Raw genomic sequence first — 23,994 nt, 5'->3', positions numbered from 1 at the left:
CCAGTCTCTCTCTCTCTCTCTCTCTCTCCCCCCTAACCTGGAAGAAAAGGTGGATTATAACTATAATAAACACATTCTCGAGGTATGAACTGAGGGCACCTGAGGCTGCTATCGTAACTGAAACAACATGTTACGGGTTCCATCATGGAAGGACGGTGAGAGATAAGTTTCCGAAATAAATAAGGAAAACATGCAAGCCATACCACTATAGCATCTATCCTAAAAGGGAACTGAAGACAGGTCTGTAAATTGGCTTAGCATAAAGGGTCTCAAAAGGAGATTGGGCAAGCCGTCACAGTCAGTGTGCAGAGGCTGTTTTGCACATGATGCACAGCAGCAAAGCCCTGTTTGCCACTGGATGTACGACAAGGAGGAGAGTTGATGGCAACCCTGTCTGAAACAAGTCTCTGCAAACACAGGCTTCTCACATTCACCTGGCAACCTTCAGGAAAGTGCAGTTCTCACAAAAGGCAGGTGAAGGGATAAAACCTGCATAGGGGCTTGAGATTGCAAGGAGCAGGAGTCCTCACAAAAAAAAGAAATACACTTAAAACACACACACACCTTGCACACTGAAAACTAGCTGTCGGGGGGAGGGAGGCTTGTAGCTTTGCTGTCTCCCTAACATGCTCCTTTTCTGGAGGATTAACACACACAATTGAGTTCAAATTTGAAACAACACAATCCAGAACCAAATTGACCATTTCATCTCCTGTTGGTGATTCCTGAATTCCAAGGCAGTGGACGTGAGATATAAGCAACAACAACAAAATGCTTGGAGAGGTTGAGAGACGGTAAGGTAAAGGTAAAAGGACCCCTGACCATTAGGTCCAGTCGTGACCGACTCTGGGGTTGCAGTGCTCATCTCGCTTTATTGGCTGAGGGAGCCGGCGTACAGCTTCCAGGTCATGTGGCCAGCATGACTAAGCCGCTTCTGGCGAATCAGAGCAGTGCACGGAAACGCCATTTACCTTCCCGCCGGAGCGGTACCTGTTTATCTACTTGCACTTTGACGTGCTTTTGAACTGCTAGGTTGGCAGGAGCAGGGACCGAGCAATGGGAGCTCACCCCGTCGCGGGGATTCGAACTGCCGACCTTCTGATTGGCAAGTCCTAGGCTCTGTGGTTTAACCCACAGCACCACCCGCGTCCTCATTGAGAGTTGGTAGTGTAAAAGGGTCCATGCAACACCCTCCTCCCCAAGAGGTCCAATCTGGATCGAAAAGCAAACTGGTCTACTTCCACATAGTGGTGCTGTTATAAGCTTCAATGCTTCTGGTGTCATATGTAGGCTACACACAGAGAGCTCTGTTTGGACTTTGTGTTGAAATCTCGACCCAAAATAAAAATGAATATTGGCACACGACTTACAACATATTCCTGTATAGGTATCGTGAAAATGCTTAACCCCTTGTATTCAAGGCTGCTTACTTCCAGGTAAGGAAGAACTGCAGGAAGGACAGTATATATTTTCCCCCTTTATGGCTTTCCATTCCACAGAACTCCCCACCGCTCGAAGGAACGGCTGCCGCCAGCTCGGAGAGCGCTTTTGTGGCGTCCCCATCCGTTTCCACTTTGGAGAGTTGAAAGCGCGGTTACTTGCGTGTTTGTTTGCTTGTTTGTTTCTCTCCCGCTCCCCCTGCAGAGAGCGTCTTCGGAAACTTGGCTGCCAGTCCAGGGGATTCGCTTTGAAACTCGTCGGCCGGTCTCCTTGCTCCCTCGTTAGCTTTCGGAGAGCGCCCACGAGCCTGCGCCTTCAGGGCAGAAGAAGTCCAGGGACGGACACACACACCCCATCATACGGAGCAGAAGGGCCCCCAGACGCCGCAAGAGGGAGGGAGTTTGGAAGCGAAGACAAGGGCCTTGCCAAAGGAAAGAGGGCGAGCGGCGCAAGGCCAGTCTCCGAGGCGCTAAGTGCGCGCCCGCCAAGCGTGCGCTTTTACGCAAAATGCCCTCTCTATTTGGAATCTCAGGGGAGGACTTTGGGCACAACAGAGGTGTAGCTCAGTTGGTTAGAGTGCGGCGCTGATAACATCAAGGTTGCAGGTTTGATCCCCAAATGAGACAGCTGCATTTCCCTGCATCTCAGGGTCCCTTCCCTTCCAACTCTACGATTCTGTGATGAATTTCTATTCCTTCGTGAGTTTTTGGATTGCAGTCTAAAGGGAAGTTTGGGCTCAATCCCACACGTGAAATGTTCGCGCCACACATTTAAAGCACGTGGCTTCCCCCGGAAGAATTCTGGGAACTGTAGTTTCTTAAAAGTGCTGGGAATTGTAGCTCTGTGAGGTTCTCCGGATTCTTGGGGGTGGGGATGTGCTTACAATGTCTGGAGTGTGTAAGCAGCGTCAGAGGAAAGAAACTCAGTCGATCTCTTGCCCTCAAACGTCCTTGGTTACCCTTCCTCTATAGAGAAGAATCCGTTTTATCTGCGAGGATATGGGGGTTACAGACACAAAGCTAACTGCACCGGCAAGCCTTAGCAGATTCTGCAAAGGACTGCAAGGTTTCTCTTGTCGGGAAGAGAGGTTCGACGTTTCCTTTCAACAGCTCCAAAATAGGCTACTCGGGGCCTCCGAAGCATCTGCGATGCCTTTGAGCGTATGAACACAAGTACACGTGGGCTCTGTATCCCTCTAAAATGTGCTTTCTACGTGTACTGCAAAGTAGTTTCCATTGAACTCTGTGGCATTCACTCCCTTGTGACTGGTTCTAGGAGAATTAGGGTGGTAGCCAACGTGAGTCCTACTCAGAGTAGTCCCACTGAAAACAATGGGTACGATTAAGTTAGGCCCATCAGTTTCAAGCGGTCTATTTAGTTGGATACGACTTCTAGTCATGTGTAGGATAACTTTCTCTCTCTCTCGCTCTCCATATACGTATATATATTCCTTGGCTAATAGACCACGCCTACACACCCCAGAAGAGTTAACGTTGAAGCCGCCTCCTGATTGGTTGTAAGTGAGAAGGCAGGTTGTGGTTGGTTGGGAACTGCACCATTCGCCCTGATAGGCCAGCTTCCCTACTTTTATCAGATGGGAAACCTAGTTTCCTTCCTTCCCGTGTCTTCTCCCAAGCCCACCATTCCGTCTAAAGGGGAGCTGGTACAGAAAGATTCCGGCGTTGCAGGGGTTAAGAAGAGATTACCCTCGTATTCCCTCCATAGGAGGTTTTTAAGCAGAGGTTGGATGGCCCTCTGTCATGGCTGCTTGAGATTCCTGCATAGGGGGGTGGACTAGATCACTCTGGAGGTCCCTTCCAGTTCCAAAATTCAGTGATTCCAAAACTCTGGTATCTTGCAAGATGAACAATCTGGAGAGGCAGATGATTTCCCCGCCCCTCATCATCTCTTCCCCTGGTTCCTTCCTTGGAAGTTTTCTAAACAGCCTTCTGTTGTGCAAAGCTTGATGGATGGTGTCTCTCTCTCGCTCCCCCCGGCTCTGGGGTGGTTTCGAGAATATTACAAAGGGTGTAAGGCGGGGGAATTGGGCAGGGAGGGAGAGAGAGAGAGAAAGAAAGGGACTCCTGGCCGTATAAATCATGCACATTGTTTAAGGTACATTGATCAATCTAATGGCTTGTAATAGACTCCTAATTATCAGGAGGAAAACGCTTCTGCAAACGTCCCCACCGACGGCGCAACGCTTCGTGATGGGAGGTGAAATTCACCTTAAGAAGACGGCCGAGCTTAGGCAACACGGAGATGGGAGCAAAAAATGGGCGAGGAAGGAAGATCTGGGGTCAGGAGACAAGGTCTTCCTCACTGCTGCAGCTCATCCCACTGAGTCCTGGGGCAAACGCCGCGATGGTCCCCTGGGGTGAGCTGAGATGCTCAGCAGGTAACCCCAAGCGACTTTACCCCCCCCCCCAGCCTACATGAAGGGTGCGGGAAGAGAGCTCCCTAACTCTCATCTCAACCTTCTGGGCCGTTTAATTTAAGTCAAGACCAGGACAGAAACCTGAAATAGCGCAGCAAAACCGAGGGTAATCACAGCCCCCCAAAGTGGATCTTGGGGTCTCTATCTCTCTCGGGTTTTGAGTCCTCCGTGGAGGGCAGTCTGAGACCAAGCGGAAGGGCCAATATCACTCCTGGAACCTGTGGGAAGCAGACGGCTCTAACCACTTCGCCACACGGCATCACCTCGTCGCCGTGGCTGGAGCAGGAGCGCCAAAGGTTCGCCTCCGTTCCTCTGCCAAGGAAGGCCCAGAGGATCGGGCCCTTTGCATGCTTACTTGGGAGTAAGCCTCCTTGAAACCGCCGGAGCTCCCTTCGAAGCAACCATGCGCCCAGGGTTCAAACTCTTAACAGCGCAATCCTAGCTACGTCTACTCGGAAGTAAGTCCTAAGGACATTCGGTGAGGTCATTGGGGTTCAGATTGCAGCCTGGATCACCCTTAGGCATGCCCTAAACTCAGGTTTGTTTTGGGAAACCACTGGGTGGATTATCGATTTGAATACTGGGGTTTGTTCCTTTCTCCTGTAGGGGTCAGATTGGCTTCCTCACGCTCCAGGGTTGGAAAGGACTGATTCTTCCCCACCCCTTCAGAGAAGGCGAATAATCCCAGGCCCTGTTGTGACCATTCCCCCTGCGCGTGGCCCGAGGCTCCACGTCCGCCTTCTTCACCTACAAAATGTGGCCCGGAATTAAATTATACCCATGCGCTCACTGTTCCTCCAAGGAGCTGGTGGCAGCGTTTTTCTCCCCGCTTAAAAAATGCCCTCCCAAGAACCTTACGAGGTAAGCTAGGCTGGGAGGGAAGGATGGAGGAAATGCAAGCGTGTGTGGTCTTGGTCCCAAGATCAGTTAGTGAGCAGCCGGATTCGAACCCGTGGCCTCTGGAGGCCCGGCGCGCAGTTCTGTAGACTGCATAGGTGGGCGGACGTCCGTCGCAGGTAGTGGTGGGTCTGGATCAGCTTCCGGCCTGTGCTACTGAAGAATGGATTAAACCTCGCCGTCGGCGCCCTGAAGCCCACAAGTCGGTTAGACTCCCCAAAGGGCTACTAATATAGTCTTAATTCTCTGCTTCTGCTACTTGGCCGCGAGTGTGGAAACAGAAGCAGCCACGACGGGCTTCTTCCTATCCTGTTCGGAGGCGATCCGGAGTGACTCCGGAGCGAGCGACTCCGAGACCCGAGGTCCTCCTCCAGGGTTTGCTGCTCGCCTTGGCGCAGAGGGAGCAGTCGGTCAAGCGCCTGGAGATCGCGACCTTGCCACCTTTGCTCCCGGGGCCAACGCCGGGCAGGTGGCGCTGCAGCCTCGACGGCGCCTCTTTATTTTTCTTCTTTTCCTTCGCCAACGGGGTTTAAACAACCCCTTTCAGGCGATGGTCCCTTCGACGTCCTTCTCCTGGCGCTGTAAACAAGCCTAAAGACGTTTTGTTGAATAATCCCCCGTAATTGTAGTAATTAAAATCATCATCCAGTCACCTTCCTTTGACACAACAGTGTCTTCCCTTTTAATTGTTCACGTGCCTTCTGCGGAAGAGGGGAGAGGAGGAGGAGAGACAGACAGAAAGAAAGAGAAAGAGGGGGGCGTCGGGGGCCACCCCATCCCAATCCACACAAGCTGAGATGGGGGAAACGAGGAGCTCGTGGGTGGGTAGGGCGGCCTTCGAGGGGGCGCACATTTGGAGAGGCACTTCAGAGAGAGAACGGATCCGTCCGCTTTCCCCTCCGGAGTCGTCCGAGCGGCGCCTCCCGACTGCTGCTGCCGCTTCCCTCACCAGGCAGAGATGAAAGCCCCGTCCATCAAATGTTCCCGCATTAGAGGGGCTTTATTTGCAGGGGTGGCAAGGGAAATGAGGGAGGGGGGCTGCGCTAACAAATAGAAAATGAAAGCTCAGGCCGGTGGGGGGGGGTTGGGGAGTCCCATGATTTCCTCTTTAATTTCCAGGATCCGTTTGATCCCCGGGTTGCTGCTTCTTCCTGCCCCCCTCCCCGCCCCGTCTGGTCCTTGTTCTTTTGAGTAAGCAAAAAAAAAAAAAAAAAAAACTAGCCACGCGTCCTTCGCCTCTTCCAAACAACAAACCCAGCGAAAGGGATTAGGCTGCCAAGGACTCTGTGCTATGCGAACCTGGTCCTCACTGCCCTCTTTCTCCCCCCCCCCGCAACCCCACTCATGCAAGCTCCCTCCCCACTTTTTTTTGTATCAAGATTAAGAGAAGCCTTTTCTTAATCGAAGTTCCTAATTCGTCCCCCCTCGGAGCGTCTCTGGTAAAATCTGGTTCTGTATCATGTAAATGAAAGGGGTAATTGAGGCAGGGAGAGGAGGGGGGAGCGTTTTTGCTTTTGAGGGGGGAGGAGGGGAGAGAGAGAGGAGGGAGGAGGATGCAATTATTTGAACAAATGTTTTGGGGCAGGCTGTGTTTTCCCCTTCTGAAAAAGAAGTCCCCCTGCAGTCCCTTGCGCGCAGACCAGGACGCACCCAGCAGTCGGGCAAAACTCGGGTATATTTGACAGCAATTGCTCTTCAGTCGATGGATTTAGAATCGCTTAAAAAGAAAGAAAGAAAAGGCCCGTCGGTGCAAAAGCGCCATTTCATCGGAAGGCTCTGGAGTGTGAACCCGCGAAGCCGCCCCCCCCCCACTCCAAATCATCTCTAATGAACCAATTGTTTGGCGCTTCTACCTCCCGAAGATTTGCAACTTTCGGAGTTGGTGCGGATCAAAGGGGCCCGTGGAAACGCGGGGAACCTCTGGGAAACTGGATTTGCTGGAAGGAAGGAGGGCTGATGCCTTTAATTAGCCCATTCTTCTTTATTAGTATTCATATTGAGATTTAAAGGGGGGAGGGGGAGAGAGGAGAGGGAGAGATGCATGTTGATTTAAGCCCCCGTGTATTTACCATGTAAATATATTCCGAGACAAAAAAAACGTCACGGATCAATTGTAAAGGACCCGGATACATAATTTTAAAAAATCAGTTTCAGTTTATATGAGGTTCTCACCCCACTTTCGCTTCTTAGTCGGATTTGTTTATGCAGAATCGACATTTAATAGTGCTAATTGCACTCCAGTTAAATTGCCCTGATTGCAGAAAGGGAAGCAATTTTCGTGCTCTCTGTCTGGGTTTGGAAGAAATTGTTTTATATTCACCTCTTTATAAAGAAGTAGAGATAAGGCACCGAGCCTCTGCACAAATTGCACTTATGGGCTGACTGGCAGCATTCAGGCGCTATAATAGAGCATTATTTGGCCGTTTTGAATAATGTAAAGCGGTTGCTGAAAGCCATTCTCCTGAAAATTGCTTTAACTTTTAAAAGGGTGATGATTCACTCCAAACCAGGGCCCTTTGTTACATTGTCATTATCCCCCCCAAATGTTTTAACAGTCAGCTCAACACTTCGGCATAACACGCTGATCTTTGTTTAAAAACTAGGGGTTTTGGAGTATGAAGAAATCTGACAGAAAACGCTTGACCCCCTCTCAAGATTTGGGAGCAGGGATTTCTCCTGCTCCTCCGAGCGCTGAGTTGATTCCCTTCCTTTCAGGCGCGCACCGTCGTCGTATCTTCCCAGCCAAAATCCCACTTTACTTTTATTTGCTTGCAAAGACGCGGAGGATTAAAGACGCGCAGCAGGAGGAGACGAGGCCCCTGCGCGTTTCAGAACAGGACCCGGGGAGCAATCAGCTCGGAGGATATGTGCGGGCTGCGCGTTTTGCTTGTTTAGGAGGCACTGGGTGGGGGAATCTGTTGTGGGTGCCCACAGACGTCATCTTAAAATGAGTGATTAAAACAAAAGAAAACACCCACCCACACCCCCTGCTCTGTGAATTGGCATCAATTGGGGGGGGGGGAGTCGAGGGAAGAGAGGGAGAATTATTATATTTATCCTTTCGTCAGCCTTATCCTTAAAGAGAGGGTGGGAGAAAGACTCTCCCTTTCTCCTCCCCGAACTGCCCCCTGGCTAGCCAGAAACGCCTCGCCGCCACTTAGCAATCCACCTCTATTAGCAAATGCAACGGCGGCTTTTTTCTATAAATAAACAGGGGAGCTCCCCTCCCTCCCTCCCTCCAGATACGGGTGCAGGAGGCTGTGTCACCTGTTGGATGAAGGATTCTGGCGACGTGGCCCTCTGGGGCTTCCCCCACCCGCTACAGCTTTGCTGGGAGGCTGGATTTCCACCCCAAGTGCACACACACACACGCACAATCGCTTTTCCATAGCTGCCCACCTCTAGCACTTAAACGCTCCTCTTTGGCAGTCTTGGGGTGAGCTTCCCTGGCGCACCTTTTTGCTGTACGGGCACTCCCAATGCCTCTGCACTGGGGGCAGCAATCGTGAGCACAGATTCCCCCCCCCCACCTTTCCACAATTCTAGACTTTTGTCTGACTCCTTTGCCCCCACTCCAGCCGAAGCAAAAGAGCACTGGCTGTAAATAATAATAATAATAATAATAATAATAATAATAATAATAATAATACTAATAATACTATTGGAGCTCCACTGAAGCCAGCTTGTTGATTGCTTTGAAAGTGTATCGTGACACAAAACGGGGTTCTTCTTTTAATGCATACTTTTGTGTGTGTGTGTTGTTTCTCTTTTCTTCTTTAAATGGTGACAGAAGGAAAGCTGTGTGTGTGTGTGTGTGTGTGTGTGTGGCGAAAGAGGGGGGAAGAAGGAAATCGTGATTCCCCCCTCCTTGCCTTTGAACCACGTGTATTCTGCATCTGCGAACTGACGAGGTTCGGAGGTAGCAGATGTTGGCAGAAAGGGAGATTTAAGCAGGAGGAAGAAACCTAAGTTTTTTTACCTCTCTGCGCCTTCCCCCCCCCCTCCAAACCGCAGCGAGGATTAGACGGGCAGACAAAAAAACAACAACAACGATGGGATAATCACAGCGTTGGAGAACATCTGGAGGGTTTGGAGACGTGTGCGCTCGTGTGCTTTCTTTTAAAAAAGTTGATCTTTCGCCCGGCCGCGGGAAAAAGGGTGAGTTTGACGCAGTTTTTTGAAGGTCCTCCGTCATCCTCCGCAATGGCCTCCCAAAAGCGGCTGGTTGACGAAGTTCCCCGTATTTGTCACATGCAGGGAACGGATAGAAAAGTCTCTGTAACTTCTCGGTACGTGTGGAAGGGAGGGGGGGCGAGAATCTGTCCATGAATGCTTCTTACTTACTTACACACACAGAGACGCAGGAATTCGTGGGGACTAGAAAAAGGTCCAGCGCAGACTCTGCAAACTTGGTCTTGTCTTTCTTTATCCACACCTTTAAAGCGGGACATTCTTGCACTTCTCTGGCAGAGGAGCGCTAGGAAACCACCCAGATGTCTGTGAACTAGGATAATAAAATACTACCCCTCCCCGATGTTATATAATCCAAAGATTGCATTTTTTAATATTTAAATCTTTTATTCCAAACGAATCTAGCAAATGTATAAAAGCATTGCCAATGACTGAGGGGTGTGCGGTGGGTTGGTGTTTTTTTTTAAATGTGAACAGGCTTTTTTATCGTTTAATGTTCTGCAAACGCTTTTCTTGGAACCCGTACGATGCTAGACATCTCTGCGCCCTGCAGAGACCAGGGTGACAGTGGAGGCCTGTAGGGGTAAGAAGTCTGCCTCTTTCTGTGGCACGGCGTGACACACCTAGTTCGGTTTAATGAACGAGGGGAATTAATGAGCTGTGTAATGTTCGGGATAGGAGGGCGGGGGGGATCGAAAAGCGACGGGGGGAGGTCTGAATTGGAAAGGAAAAAAAAAGCAGTTTGCATTCTCCCATTCTTCGCTGCCCTTTACGCCCCTACCCCCGAAATGGGAGAGGAAGTGTCATCCTGTTCTCTTCTGTCACAACCTTGACGATGTTTAAACCTAGGCTTTATTTATTTATTTTTTTAAAAAAGTTAATTGCGATAAAATGTTTTTTAAAAGACCCCCCCAAAGCACGCTGGTGCGATTTCTTAAACGCGCCCTCTCCCCCCCCCCCAATGCCTTGAGCCCGCCCGCACCTTCTGCCTTTGACTGGCACGCGCCCGGAGCCCTGGCTCTTACATCTCCAAGTTCCCTGATTGGCTGCGGAGCAACTCCTGCTCGCTCTTTCTCCACCCTCATTGGGCGAGAGTCTCAGCCAGCGGTACTTCAAAGCAGGCGCTCCCCACACTTAGGCTGAGTTTAGCCGTCCAGAGACAGGAGTGTACTTAGCGCAAGTGGGGGAAATACAGCGGGGAGCGCCGAGGACGCTCGCGCGAGGCAGAGCCCCCCTTCGGATCCCGCCGCCCAGTCGGGAGACTTGGCTATGGCTACGTCTATACTTGGGGTAAGTCGGGAGGCGCTTCCGGGCTTGAGAACCTCGGCTTTCGTTGTCTTCTTTTTTTTATGGGCGAACCTTAAAACTGTTGCTGTCGCCGCAGCCAGCAGTTTGCGGTTTCACGTCGGGAGAAAAGGGGGTAGAAGCGTAAAGGTGAAATAAAGCTTGCCTTCTTTCGATTCCAGTTGCTGTAAAGAAGCAGCTCGTTTTCGCTCGCCGATCTGATTTGCAGCCCTGCCATGTTTTCCTAAAATTCCTGCGCGATTCCCCCACGTAGGCTGCTCGGGTTTTCCCGGTTCGTAGCCCATATCCCGCTCGAGGTTTCTCTGCAGCCTAGTCTTAGACCTTTTGGAGAGCGCATAGTTTTTGCTCTCGGGATCTTTGCCATTAAGGTCGATTTGTTTGCCCCACCACCGCCACAAAGGGGGGACGGGAGGAGATGAGAAAAATGCATCGACTTTATTAAAAAAAAAAAAAAAGCAGACGCGCGATTTATTTCCGTCCTTTCTTCCTTTTTTTAAGCGTGGTTTTCTTTCTGCTTCTGTCGTGGCTGCTCCCTGGACCCTTGTCATTTAAAAACATCGGCTCCCACCCTTTCCTGCTGCTGGATGGCGGTGAAAAGCACGTCCAAATTATAAGATCGGCAACAATAATAAACCCAGCTAGGCGGGATGCGATGGCCGGGGAGTCTGATTGGTTTCGTTTTGTTTTAAAGGTCGAGTAAATTGCGCGGAACTTTTCGCCGGGACGCCGTGGCCGTGGCTTTCGGGGCCTGTTGCGCGCGCCTTTCCCCGCGGCGGTGGATCCGGGGCTTGGGCGCGAGAGGCTGACGGGCTGCTTTTTGTGTCTCCCTCCCCTCCACAGGAAGAGCCACGCTTCGGGACCACGCCTTTGGCCATGCTGGCCGCCACCTGCAACAAGATCGGCAACACCAGCCCGCTGACCACCCTGCCGGAGTCCAGCGCCTTCGCCAAAGGCAGCTTCCACCCGTGGAAGCGCTCCACCTCCAGCTGCAACCTGGGCTCCAGCCTGTCCGGCTTCACGGTGGCCACCAGCCGCGGCTCGAGCGGGCTGGCCAGCGGCAGCGGCACGGCCAACAGCGCCTTCTGCCTGGCCTCCACGTCGCCCACGTCGTCGGCCTTCAGCAGCGACTACAGCGGCCTCTTCTCCAACGCGGCGGCGGCGGCCGCGGCGGGCGTTTCCCCTCAGGAGGCCGGCGGGCAGTCGGCCTTCATCTCCAAAGTGCACAGCTCGGCGGCCGACAGCCTGTACCCTCGCGTGGGCATGGCGCACCCGTACGAGTCGTGGTACAAGTCCGGCTTCCACTCGACGCTGGCGGCGGGCGAGGTGGCCAACGGCGCGGCGGCGTCGTCGTGGTGGGACGTGCACGCCAACCCGGGCTCGTGGCTGGAGGTGCAAAACCCGGCCGGCGGCCTGCAGAGCCCGCTGCACTCGGGCGGCCCCCAGGCCTCCCTGCACTCGCAGCTGGGCACCTACAACCCGGCCGACTTCAGCTCCCTCACGCACTCGGCCTTCAGCTCCACGGGCCTGGGCTCGACGGCCGCGTCGCACCTGCTCTCCACTAGCCAGCACCTGCTCACGCAGGAGGGCTTCAAGCCCGTGCTCCCCTCGTACACGGACTCCAGCGCCGCGGTGGCGGCCGCCAGCGCCATGATTTCCGGCGCCGCGGCGGCCGCGGCAGCTGGGGGAGGCTCGGCGCGCTCCGCCCGGCGCTACTCGGGCAGGGCCACCTGCGACTGCCCCAACTGCCAGGAGGCCGAGCGCCTGGGGCCGGCGGGGGCGAGCCTGAGGCGCAAGGGCCTGCACAGCTGCCACATCCCCGGCTGCGGGAAGGTGTACGGCAAGACGTCGCACCTCAAGGCGCACCTTCGCTGGCACACGGGCGAGCGGCCCTTCGTCTGCAACTGGCTCTTCTGCGGCAAGCGCTTCACGCGCTCCGACGAGCTGCAGAGGCACCTGCGGACTCACACCGGCGAGAAGCGCTTCGCCTGCCCGGTCTGCAACAAGCGCTTCATGCGCAGCGACCACCTCAGCAAACACATTAAGACGCACAACGGCGGAGGAGGGGGCAAAAAGGGCAGCGACAGCGACACGGACGCCAGCAACCTGGAGACGCCGCGCTCCGAGTCGCCCGACCTCATCCTGCACGAGGCGCGGGGCAAGGACTCCACAGCGGGGCCCAACGACTCGTAGTAGGGGCTGAGGGAGGGCGGCGGCGGAGGAGGCGGCGGCGGGAGAAGTTTTGGCGGGAGAGGTTTTGGCGGGAGAAGTTTTGGCGGGACACGGACGCGCCGAGGAAGAGGCCGGAGGAGAGAGAGAGAGCGCGCGAGGAGAGGAAGCGGCGCGCGCGGGAAGGGAGGGGAGGGGGACGCCAAAGGCAACCCCAGAAACAGCAGCAGCAGCAGCACCGCCACTTTGGCTCCGCTTTTCCAGGAGCTTTCGAAAGAGGGGGGGGGGGAGAGAAGGGGTGGGAGTGGGCGAAAAAGGTGAAGCAGAGGGCGCGCTTTTTAGACCTTTTTTTATATATATAAAGACTGTTGTTGGAGAGACTTGAACCCGGCCGGAAAGGGCAGAGACGCAGACAAAACAACCATTCAGTAAACAATAAACCACGACCTTATCTTCCTGGCGAACAGCAATAGAAGCGGCTGGAGATCACGCGCAGGCTCCCCTCTCCGAAAAGAAAAAGGGGGGGGGGGAATCAGACTAAACCAAGCAAAATTTAAAGGGGGGCAAAAAAAAACAACACCAAACCACGAAGCAAACGAAACAACAACCCGCCACCCAGGACCCCACCACGCAGCCCTTTTGAAGTGGATTATTATAATATAGCTATACGTATAAACCTACTGCAGACTAAAGCAAGTCGTAATCGACAAAGCAATCAACCACGACGCTTTTTCTATTTAAATATTGGAAAAGGAGAAATCGTCCTTTACACACACACTCAGACACACAAACACACACAGAGGCTTAAGGTGAGAAATTAAACTGGAAAACGGTTGAGACAGTTTATCTCTGTATCATCAAACAAATGTATAAATAGGGTTTCAAAACACACACACACACAAAGGATCGCGTTCTCTCTTTTCCCCTTGTAAATGTCAATTCTAATAGGGATTTTTTTTTGGGAGGGGGTAATTCCTGAAATTCAGGGGAGTTTTTTTTAAAAAAAGAAATTATTATGATTATTATTATTATTTCTGATGCACTTTGTGGAGGTCAGTATATATGTAAGAGATATTTAACATGTTGAGTTAACATTTCACTCACACCAGTAAGTTAAGGTTGTTTAAAGGAATTAAATGCGTTTATCTGTATTGGGGGGGGGCGACGACACTTGGCATAATATTTTCATTTTGGTATTATTAAAGAACTCTGAACAATGCGCTCTGGGGTTTCATTTCCACCCCCGCCCCCTGCCTCAGCCAAAGGACTTTGCATTGCGACCTGCCTTCATCTTACTTAGATCGTTTTATCTCCAGGTACTTGGGATCGGATTAGACTTTCAATTCTATACACACTAACTAAGGCATGAGGGGCCCATTGAATTCCATAGGATTTCCTTCGGGTAAACACGCTTCCGGGTTGTGAGTTCCATGTGTTCAGCTCGAATGAATAATGCTGAATGCTATGAATACTAAGGATCTGGTGTCAGCCAGATCCCCTCAAGGACAATAGATAATCTGAATAAACCAGGTCCCCTTATTTAGGATTGCTGTTCGTATCCTATTGAAATGTCAGCGACAAAAATCGCCCGTTGATTTGGATGGGCTGCGATCCTAGAGCGCCTGGCGCAGCAGCCCAGTATGTGAAAACCCAACTTGTTAAAGCGACTTATTTGTTGTTTAAATGATAGACATCGCCTCCCCAGAAAGAAATGAGAGACCCATCTTCAAACCCCATATCCGATCTTGGGAGATTTTCATAAATGAATTGCTTCTTATAAGGAGTTTAAAGATAAACCTTGGGGCGAGCAAGTATTTACTGTCTTTAAAAGCCTGCAGCGCATCCAACAAGGTTGCTCAGGTTAGAGAGGAAGGCAGCCCCGAGGGAATAAATAGCTAGAGTCAATACTCCGGAAAAGACATTTCATGCCTAAATGAAAATCTTGTTAAATGTTATTAATTTTGACTTGGAGCACAGAGCAGCCCCCTGTGCCTTGTATTCCCTTATTAGAGATTCATGTCTTATCAAATATCTAATTAATCTCCTAGACATCATTTGTTCTGGCCAACTTTATCTCAGCTGGTCCGCGGGGAAAACCCTCAGAATATTCTCGGTGACAAAGCTTCCCTTGAAGATCCTTTTAATTGTCTAAATTAACTGCGCCGAATTTGCATGTCAAACGGCTAAGGGCAACCCGAGATAAAATGTAAACGTTTTAAAAAGCTTCCCCCAAACCAAGCACTTGATTTGATAACTGGTCCTTTTTTTAATGTTAGGGAAGACAACTGGCTCCTTTCCCTTTTCAAAAGACAGTTGATCTATGCAAATAGTGAATTGGAAATGCTTATGTCTCCCCCATGCAGTCAAATGGTCCTCGCCTGTTATTTGAATATCAGTGGCTCTGCTATTGAAAAGGTTCAAGGATGCTCTCTGACTTCTTTGTGATTACGCAGTGCAGCGTCTTATTCTAAAGGGGGGTGGAAAAAACCTCAGGAATAATTAAAGCCTGGGATAAGGCCTGGGAACACATTTGGGACAGGAATCTCATTTAGACGGGCTCTTTCAAAATAAGGCACAGTTAAATTGACCAGAAGGCAATTATTGAAATGAAAATTATTTTCACTCCTTTTGTCTTCTGACCACCAACTTAACAGTCGCAGGATATCTTTTTTTTTTAAAGGGAAAATCGTTCCAAGGAGATAATTGCGCTACTTTAAGGGGGAAGAGAGAGACTCTGCGAAGTAGAGAGAGAAAGAGGTTACATTGGAGGTGGGGGGGGGGAGGGGAGAAAGTTAATTTAGATTGCACGTTTGCAGAAAGAAAGGCGAAAATATATGTGAAGCCCCTTTTTATTTTACGAAATTTGGCATGCAAATGCAAGCAACCCAGCCGATCCGATCCTATCCTATCCGCTGGATTTGCTGGCAAAAGTAGGCGAAAGAATCCCTGAATAAAAACATCTGTTGTGTCTAGCAGGGCTCGTATTTAGCTTCCCTCGGTAATTGTGCTGAAATGCAGCCGCTGAAACCGGGGCTAGATTATAATGTCTCCAGCAGTATTGTGAACCCGGAGTCTTTCAATGCAAAGCTGAGAAGGGTTGCCAGAAGCTTATCTGCAGGAAAGGGGCAATTTCACTTTGAGCTGTTTATCTGTCTACCGGTGTCGGTGGTAAATAATACGATTCTTATTTATTTTATTTGTTTCGCCCGACACAGGGCGGTGTCGATAATGGGCTCCTCTCTCCCCACTCTGGCAAGCTTAATTTGGAGGGGGCGGTGGGGAGGGGAGCGCTTGCTAAGTGTGTGAATCTCTCCATGCCCCAGACCCAAGTCTCCACAATACATTTGTGTTGTTTATATTGAGGTTTTGGAAGGAGGAGAGGGAAGACAACGGCAGCTGGGGGGGGGGGGCAGAGGACACGCTTGAGGAGGGGGCAAAGTAAACAGAAAGCTTTATGAGCTAGGCAGGATACAGCATCCCTCCCTCCCCGGTCAGTTGTGCTGTTGTTGTGTGGGGCTTGCCTAAGGAATGCGCCCTGGGCTGGGTTGTTGGGCAGCAAGCTGCTTTGTTTGCGATCTGTAATAAAAAAGAAATAAAAAAATAAGTAAAACCCAGATCAAAGGGCTCCCCGTCCAGGTCCACTTTCTGCCAGGCCGGGGTTACAATTCTCAGCTCAGTGATCAAGGACCTCTTTGCATTCCTTTTGCCCCTTCGAGGTCAGGAAACGTCCATCATTTACAGACTCCCCAGAAACGGAGAAGGGGGAAAACTTCAGAGCCTGGCCGAGAGGGGAGTAAGAAGGAATGCTAACTTTTTTTTTCTCCCCCCCCCCACCCCCCCGGAGGAAGGGGATATTTATCCAATAACCGGAAACAAATCTGATCATTGTTAGAACTCTCAGATTTTCGCAGTCCCATATGTTTGTGTGTGTGTGCGTTTACGCACACATAAGAAAGGATGAGAGCAGAGGCAAACTCGCTCCCTCTTTTCCATTTGTTTTAGTGGAGTGACACCCCCCGCCCTCTTAAAAGGGGATTTGGAGAGCTTAGACAAGGCACCAGGAAGGGGAATATAGGCTGGGGCGGTGTGTGTGTGTGTTTATGGCTGAGCGGGATTGTGGGGGAAGAGAAAACTGCTTTCACTGGGTGGCACTTTACGCGTGAGGTTCACCCAAACGACTACAGTATTTGTACTTTCTCTCACCCCGGTATTGTTACTTCCGGGGGACACACACACACAAGTCAAAAGAGGGCTGGTTTCACCACGCGGTTTAGATCGGCGGGCACATCAACGCGCACCCTCCGGAGCTGCAACCCAAAATCTTGTTCCCCTAGGCGGAGGACTTGCTGCTAAGCAAAAACAGCAGAGGATGGTGCTTTAGGTGGTAGAGACTGAAGTGGGGAGGGATCGGGCTCTGCTTACCAGGGAGGGAGGATATCTGAAGCCGATCTGTTGTCCTATTCAGCCGGATTTCGCCCCTTATTTCATGCATGCTCCTTGGGGTTTTCTGATCAAATGACTCTCTGTTTAATTTTGTTCTATGAAGTTTATATTTGCGCGCGCGTGTGTGCTCATCCTCATATAACCGCGACAGCTGATTATTTTTCATATCCACCCACCCACCCACCCATACACGCAACAAGCTTATCTTCTAATTTATTTGCAGCCGTTATCTGTATTCACCCAAGAATCTTTTTCCGAGCTCAAAAAAAAAAAAAAAAACGCAGATGAGGAATATGCTGCAGAAAAATCCGGCCTATTTGGGTAATTGGTATACTAAGTGTTTATTTTAAGTGAGAATAATTTAGCTACAAATTTCCTTAAGGAATAACATTCTTAACGTATTAAAAAACCCCCTGAAAACTCTGATTTGCTTTTATGTTTGACAGTCACTTTTGAGTCCTTGGAGAAGAGGAGAAGGAGGGGAAGGAACCGGTGGGAGGGAAGGATTCTGATAATTTCTGACTCTTTGGCGCCATCTAGAGCTCGTCGGGGGGGGGAGAGATTCCTTTCCGATTCATTCCGAAAACCGTCTTGTGTTATATTCTCTGTAAGAGAATTGTGGTACAAACCTCCACTTTTTCTCTCCCTTTTTGGCCAAGCCGGCACCTCCTACATCTATCTACAACGAAGCAGCTAGGACCGAATGTTCAACAGATGCCACTTATATTGAATTCGTGCATTTGTGAACACTAATAATAGTACATAAACCGAAAGGAGGAGAAGAGTCAGAGTCAGGCCATTGTTCCGTTTTTCTTCTCCTCTTTATGCATTCCATATATTAGGGGCATCGATAGGAGTCTTCCCATGTTTCTGAAGACCCCGGCGCGCGAAGGCTGCAGCTAAGGCCATTTCCCAACCGGGACTAGGTTTGGACAAGCGCGGCGTGGCCAAAGGCTCTTTCGTCTCCGTGCGCCACGTGCCGAGCGGTGCATTTTATTTGCAGAACAGAGAGGTTGAAAAGCTCCTTCCATCCTTTCTTTGGCCAAGGACCTGAGATCGTGGCGTTGCCGATCGAGTTCAGACCTTGCGCGCAAAAGCTACGGATTAAGGGAGAGTGGCCGTATTTGCCGCCGCCGCCACCTAGGTATGGTGACTCCGGTTCCCCCGGCTGCTGCCGCTCCTTAGGAGCAATTTGGAGCGGCGTTGATGCTTAAAGCCATTTCTATCCGCTTTCGCTCTGGCACAAATAATGGGGTGCTAATTCCACCAGAGTAAGACAGTTTGGAAACGGGAGAGTTTTTTTGGAGAAACGCTGTAACGTGGTGGGAAAGGGTTGCTTGGCTCGAGATCAGACCTCCTGTCCCCCCCCCCCACAACTTTCCCATTGCGCCAAAAAATAATGTTTACATTTCCCCGTTCAAATACTTCCCGTTCCTGGCTTTTAAGCTTGCATTAGACGGCGCAGGAGGCGCAAGAACCACTTGCAGCTCTTTGCGGCGCACTGTAAATATAAGGCTCAAGGAAGGAGAGAGCAGCTTGGGAAGATCAGAGGAGGTGGCTGACTTTTCTCTTCTTCTTCTTCCCCTCGCTCTATCTCTCTCTCTCTCACACTCCCCCCCCCGCCTCACCCCGCTTCGCCCATTTGGAAAAAGCCAAGCGGACGGAAACCTTTGATTCCCCCGCCGCCTAGCCAAGAAGGCCTGCGGGAGGCCCGGGCGTTTTGGTGCGGTCAGCTATGTAAACGTGGCTGCTCTGCTTCACGGCAGGCTCCGCCTCCCCGCCGCCATCCTCTCCCTCGGCGCAGCCCAATGAGTTTGGGCTTTTGCCTCGCTTGCTGCCGGTTTAATATCCGTCTCCCGGCGCTGCCTGTTTCCAAGATGTGCTAATTACTACTTGGATAGCAGGGCCCCCAAGTCCTTGTCCATTACCCTACTACAAAGTAGGGCTTTTTTTTTTTGCTTTGGGGGGGGGCATTTATTTTTTTTAATTATTAAAAAAAATGCCTTTCAGCCTAAAGCTGCCTTACCTGAATGTCATAATTACAGTAATTATGTACATCCAAATTACATGCTAATTAAATTAGAATCAAATCGTTCTAAATCGAAATCAAATGAGGTAGCGGGAATTAATCAATGACAACATAAATAGAGAGCTTCCTTAGGGGATATTTATTGTAACGATCCAAGAGGGAATCTGAGCCGAAAAGTCACCTGTTTATTTACTTTTCAATTAGTAATAATTTATGCTTCTTCGCCGTCTAAATTTCGAAGCTGTCGGCTGATTCCCCGTGCCCTCCTCCCTCCCTCCCCAGCCTCTATAAATCAAACAGAGCATCAGACTGGGATGGAACCGTCATAGACTCCCCCAGAACCTCTCTGAAATCCGGGGACATCCAGGCCCACAAAAGGGAGCCCTTCTCTCGTTGCCCCATTGAGCGTATGTAGGAGCTATAGAGGGCACCCTAGGTTTTTCTTTAGCGTCCTATTAAGACTGAGCTGGAGAGTTGCGGAATGGAGACACGCGCGCTATTACGCACCAAACACACAGACACCTTCCCCCCCCTCTCTCCCTCCGCGTCCGCACCTACTCCGTGCTGCAGAGAAATGAATCAAGCGGGTTTCCACCCATGAGCCCAATTCCACCGGGAAGTGGTCACACACACATCCCGATTTTCTCGGCCAAGTACATGACTGAACGCCGCTTAGTGTTTGTGCACGCTGCGATCCACAAACCGTTTTCAAGTCGTTAGCCGCCATCCACAGAAGTTGGACGGGGCGCAAGTTCACAGGAGCCCCGATCGTTCTCCAGCAGCTCTTCAGTGCAGGGTGGTGTGTGTAAAATTGCTATGGGAATAGCGTACCCCAACCTGGTGTGCCTGGCTCGGACCCTCTTCCAGGTCCAGGCTTTTCACGTGGGGACACTTTTCCCTACCCCACGTTTCCCCCCCAGTCACCTCGGATCATCAGTGACATAGACTCGGTGGTGCAAACCTGGAATGGCGGGGTTTGCGAAAGATCCCGGTCTCCCCCCATCCCAATTATGTTTCCTCCTTGGGCCCTAGGAGACGGCAGCCTTGCAGCGCCATCCTATGCAGGTCTACTCAGAAGTAAGCCCCCGCGAGGCGCCAGTAAGACTGGGAGACAGTCGTCTTTGGCTCAGGCTGCAGTCCCTTACGCGCTTCCCTGAGCATAAGTCCCGCTGAACTCCGTGGGAATGACCTCTGAGCAGACCTGCCTACGGTTGCGCACAGGCGCTAATAAACCGGCCCTGTTCTTTTCTCGCTAAGCGCAGCAGCCAGCCAACTCTTTCTTGCTTTCTGCCGCCAGGCGAGCTCCAATTGCCGCCGGGCCGTGTTTGCAGCAAATGGAAGGACGCGTTGCTCTTCAGGCTCCTTGTCTTTTCTGCCGCCTTTGGCTGACTCCGTTCCCCCACCTCGTCCTTCCTCTCCACTTGCTTAAGTATCTGACCCGCCTCCCCGGAGAGCAGCAGTGGGCAACTCGGCCCTCCTCTGGGGGAAATGCCAAGTAGTGGTGGTAATGAACCATTGCTTGTTTATTTTATTTTTATTATTCCCCTTCTCCCCCCAAAAATTATCCCCTCGAAGGCTGAGGGACAAGGCGCCTTTTATTTTACAACCAGGTAAAAAAACAGCCGGGTGAGTGTGTGTTTCTTGTGGTGAAAACACACCACGCTGGGCTTCGACCGGCTGAAGCGAGTCTCCTCAGAGCAGTGGCGTAGCGTGGGGGGTGCAGGGGGGGGGGCCGCCGCACCGGGCTCAACATCTGGGGGTTAGGGTTAGGGGGCGCAAATCCACGGGTTAGGGGGCGCAAATTACTTGCCTTGCCCCGGGGGCTGACAACCCACGCTACGCCACTGCCTCAGAGCAAGCGGTTCTGTCAGTGGCGGGAGAGAAGCTCCTCTTGAGCATAGCTGTCAACTTTTCCCTTTTCTTGTGAGGAATCCTATTCGGAATAAGGGAATTTCCCTTTAACGTTGACAGCTATGCTCCTGAGTGTCCGCGGGCGCCCACCTGTGGGAACAGGAATCTCCTGCGCGCGAAACCTATCGCTTCAGGCGAAATTTACGCGGGCCGAGGCGAGGGGATTCGTCACTCGGCCTGATGCTGCTGGCTTGAGGAGGAGGAGAGCGCGAGGGCCCAGCTTCTCCCACGGAGTAGGCCAGGTACCCCCAACCTGCGGCCCTCCAGATGTTTTTCGGACTACAACTCCCATGATCCCTAGCTAACAGGACCAGTGGTCAGGGATGATGGGAATTGTAGTCCAAAACATCTGGAAGGCCGCAGGTTGGGGGTGCCTGCGGTAGCCTGTCAGGGCAACAGCGAGTCGTGTTTTTGCAGCAGCAGCAGCAGGCAGGCCTCCTCCCTCAGATCCTTGATTCTCCCGCAGGAAAGAGCGGGAAGTTCCTCACAGGAGGGAGGTTTATAATGGCGCAGTAGTTTGCAGCTGCCCCTTCTCTGCGCAACTCTGGAGCCCAGCTGCTGAGGATGAGGGAGGGATGCGCGCGCAAACGACGCGCAGAGTTGGAGAGGCGTCGCGGGGGTTGGTTTGCTTTCCGCAGCGGCGGCGGCGTCTGGGACCGTTTGCAAACCAACAGCACCTCCTGCAGGGTTCGCTTTGCCATCGTCTAACGAAGGTAGGCAGCAAGACTCAGAAACCGTTTGTTAGAAGCAAGCCCTAAGGTTCATTTTTGTACAACTTTCCAAACTTCCTTCTCCAAATTGCCTCCCCCCGATTCTCCACGAGACAAAACAGACTCGGTTAGGGACAACGCATTTCTACAAGGGTTTTGTTTTGTTTTGTTTTTTGCGGAGGGTAGGAGCTGCAGCCACACTTTTATATATATCTGGGTACATTCTTGTCATTGGGAAAGATGGAGGGCACAAGGAGAAGGGGACGACAGAGAATGAGATGGTTGGATGGTGTTCTTGAAGCTACCAGCATGAGTTTGATCAAACTGCGGGAGGCAGTGGAGGACAGAAGTGCCTGGCGTGCTCTGGTCCATGGGGTCACGAAGAGTCGAACACGACTAAACGACTAAACAACAACACATTCTTGTCATATCTGGTGCACTTCCAGTGCTTTTTCCCCCCTACAAAAATGTTTAGGGGTACTCTAATTTTCCTACTCATATTGAAATACTGCCCCTCAATGAGACCAAACTTAGATTCACAAAATGTTTAGGGGTATGCATACCCCCAGAAAAAAGCAAGCACTTTGCAGTTCTAAAAAGGTAAATGTGTGAAAAGGCAGAGAGTTTGGTATAGTTAATGTGCTTTTCCAAACTCTCTTGCTATATGCTGGGGTTTTCAGGATTATTAGAGCTTCTCCTTCAGCAAAATTAAGCTGATTTTTATATATTGTGGAGTTCCCAAAGGATGAGCAATGGCAGCAAGAAAGGTTTTCATCCATAGACATAGCCTTATATTACACTGTTCACAAGGGCAAAATTTTAGCCTTGATTGCAAATCTTCTGCCTTAAGCCACCCAATTCTAGTAGCTTTCTATATATATATATTTAAAAAAACCTGTTAATAAGCTGAAAGCTTTCTGCTCATACTTCAAAATGGTATTCAAAAATGTTTTAAGGGCAAAACAGCAAGATGCGCTTTAAACTTGCTCTCGCCTGTTGCTCTGTCAGAACTAAGTTCCACAGGCTGATCTGGAGATACAGGTGCTTGCTCGATATGATCTCAAAATATACAATCACAGAAACATTCACCATAAGCTTCCCAGCTGAATATTCTTCATGACTGCATCCGTCTGAGATACATTGAAAAGAGGCAATGAGCAGCATTAGGGTCCGCTCTGCATTGCATGGGTCAGGTTTAGACAAATGAACAGAGACAGTTAAAGGCCTTTCCATCCGACCAGAAACACAGGAGAAAATAAATAAATCCAGCCACATGTTTGTGATTTACCTTGATGAACTGCCCTAACAGCAACCAAACTGGAGCACACAGAAATGCTTACTAAAAATAGAGAAAACACATTTCTCTCACACAGGAGGATTAAGTCTAGCAACAGCAGCAGCTGGGTGGCAAGCTGCCAGCACAGACAGGCTTGAACCAATGCCCCTTTTCTATGTGTGACAAAATAGGCCACTGTTGTTGTTTTTTTGTGGGGAGAGACTGCTCTTTTCAGAGAAAAAAAGATGCCTTGTACTGCTTATGTTATTCTGAAGGTCCTTTCCAAGTGGGGTCACAAATTTGACTGGGCAGAAAGGCATTTTCAAATGCAGACTTAGTGCCAAAATTATGTCCTCTTTTCTTTGTTCTCAAGCATAAACTCTGAAATTGTAAGCCCTGGGCACTTCATATTAAGTTCTTGCCCTGTGTCGGCTTAGAAACAAAGAACACAATGATGTTGGGATTTTGTGTCCAGGTATAAGGGTATTGCTTCTCAGAGCATCTAGTGGAGACGGCGACCATCTTATCGGGCAAACCAGCATAAGAGACTGCCTTTTCCTCTACGCTCCAATATAGTATTTAAAATGAATATCCTTGAAACAGTACCATCTTTGGATCAAATAGAAACAGAAAACATAAATGCAGAAGCATTATTGATGAGCACTTTATCACTGTAGAAGGCACTTTCAGTACTCTCTCTAAAGCTTAAGTCACAAGTGCTGTAAAACCTGTGTGTTTTAGCTTCTGACATGTGGGGTTAAAGATGGTAAACTATTGTGGTAAACTGCAATAGCCATTTTGTATACATCATTTTTACATTAGCCACATGGACCTTTTGACCTAGAGCTAGCTAGAAATGTAAGCACAATTTTGGAATGACAAAGCTGCTAGGTGAACTAGATTTACCATTATTCAGGGGTTATCCTGCAATCGTTTCTTTTTTCACCACTCAATCCTATGTGTGTTTTCTAGGAAGGGCCACTGAATTTAATGTGTCTTATTTCAAAGTAAGAATTCATGGCATTTCAGCCCTGGTGCCATTTAGTTTATTTCTTCTAATGACAGCATTAACAAGCTAATGCAGTGTGCAGTCACACCTACTTTTAGCATTTGATACTTCCATTATTTTTTAATCTCTTACGGTAACACTCATAGGAAGGTGTAAGATGCCTCAAAGGCTAAGCTTTGA

General features: G+C 50.4%; 1 protein-coding gene across 1 annotated transcript; it reads left to right on the top strand.

Annotated features, from left to right (window-relative positions):
* The first annotated feature begins 10,024 nt into the window (after positions 1–10,024).
* SP9 (Sp9 transcription factor) lies at positions 10,025–12,717 on the top strand. Its single transcript, XM_082192691.1, has 2 exons — positions 10,025–10,255; positions 11,111–12,717. Exons 1-2 carry the CDS (start codon positions 10,235–10,237, stop codon positions 12,458–12,460), a joined length of 1,371 nt encoding a protein of 456 aa, XP_082048817.1. The 5' UTR covers positions 10,025–10,234; the 3' UTR covers positions 12,461–12,717.
* Positions 12,718–23,994: the final 11,277 nt, after the last annotated feature.

Source organism: Podarcis vaucheri (assembly GCF_965113315.1).
Source record: "Podarcis vaucheri genome assembly, chromosome: 1".
NCBI classification, from domain to species: domain Eukaryota; kingdom Metazoa; phylum Chordata; class Lepidosauria; order Squamata; family Lacertidae; genus Podarcis; species Podarcis vaucheri.
The sequence above is the reverse complement of the archived record's forward strand: the minus strand, read 5'-3'. Positions and strand labels throughout refer to the sequence as shown.

Excerpts from the sequence above, each read along its gene's own strand:
- SP9 (XM_082192691.1), top strand. The coding sequence starts at position 10,235 with ATGGCTACGTCTATACTTGGG. Across the intron at positions 10,256-11,110 it reads TGGCTACGTCTATACTTGGG|GAAGAGCCACGCTTCGGGAC; the intron begins GTAAGTCGGGAG and ends TCCCCTCCACAG.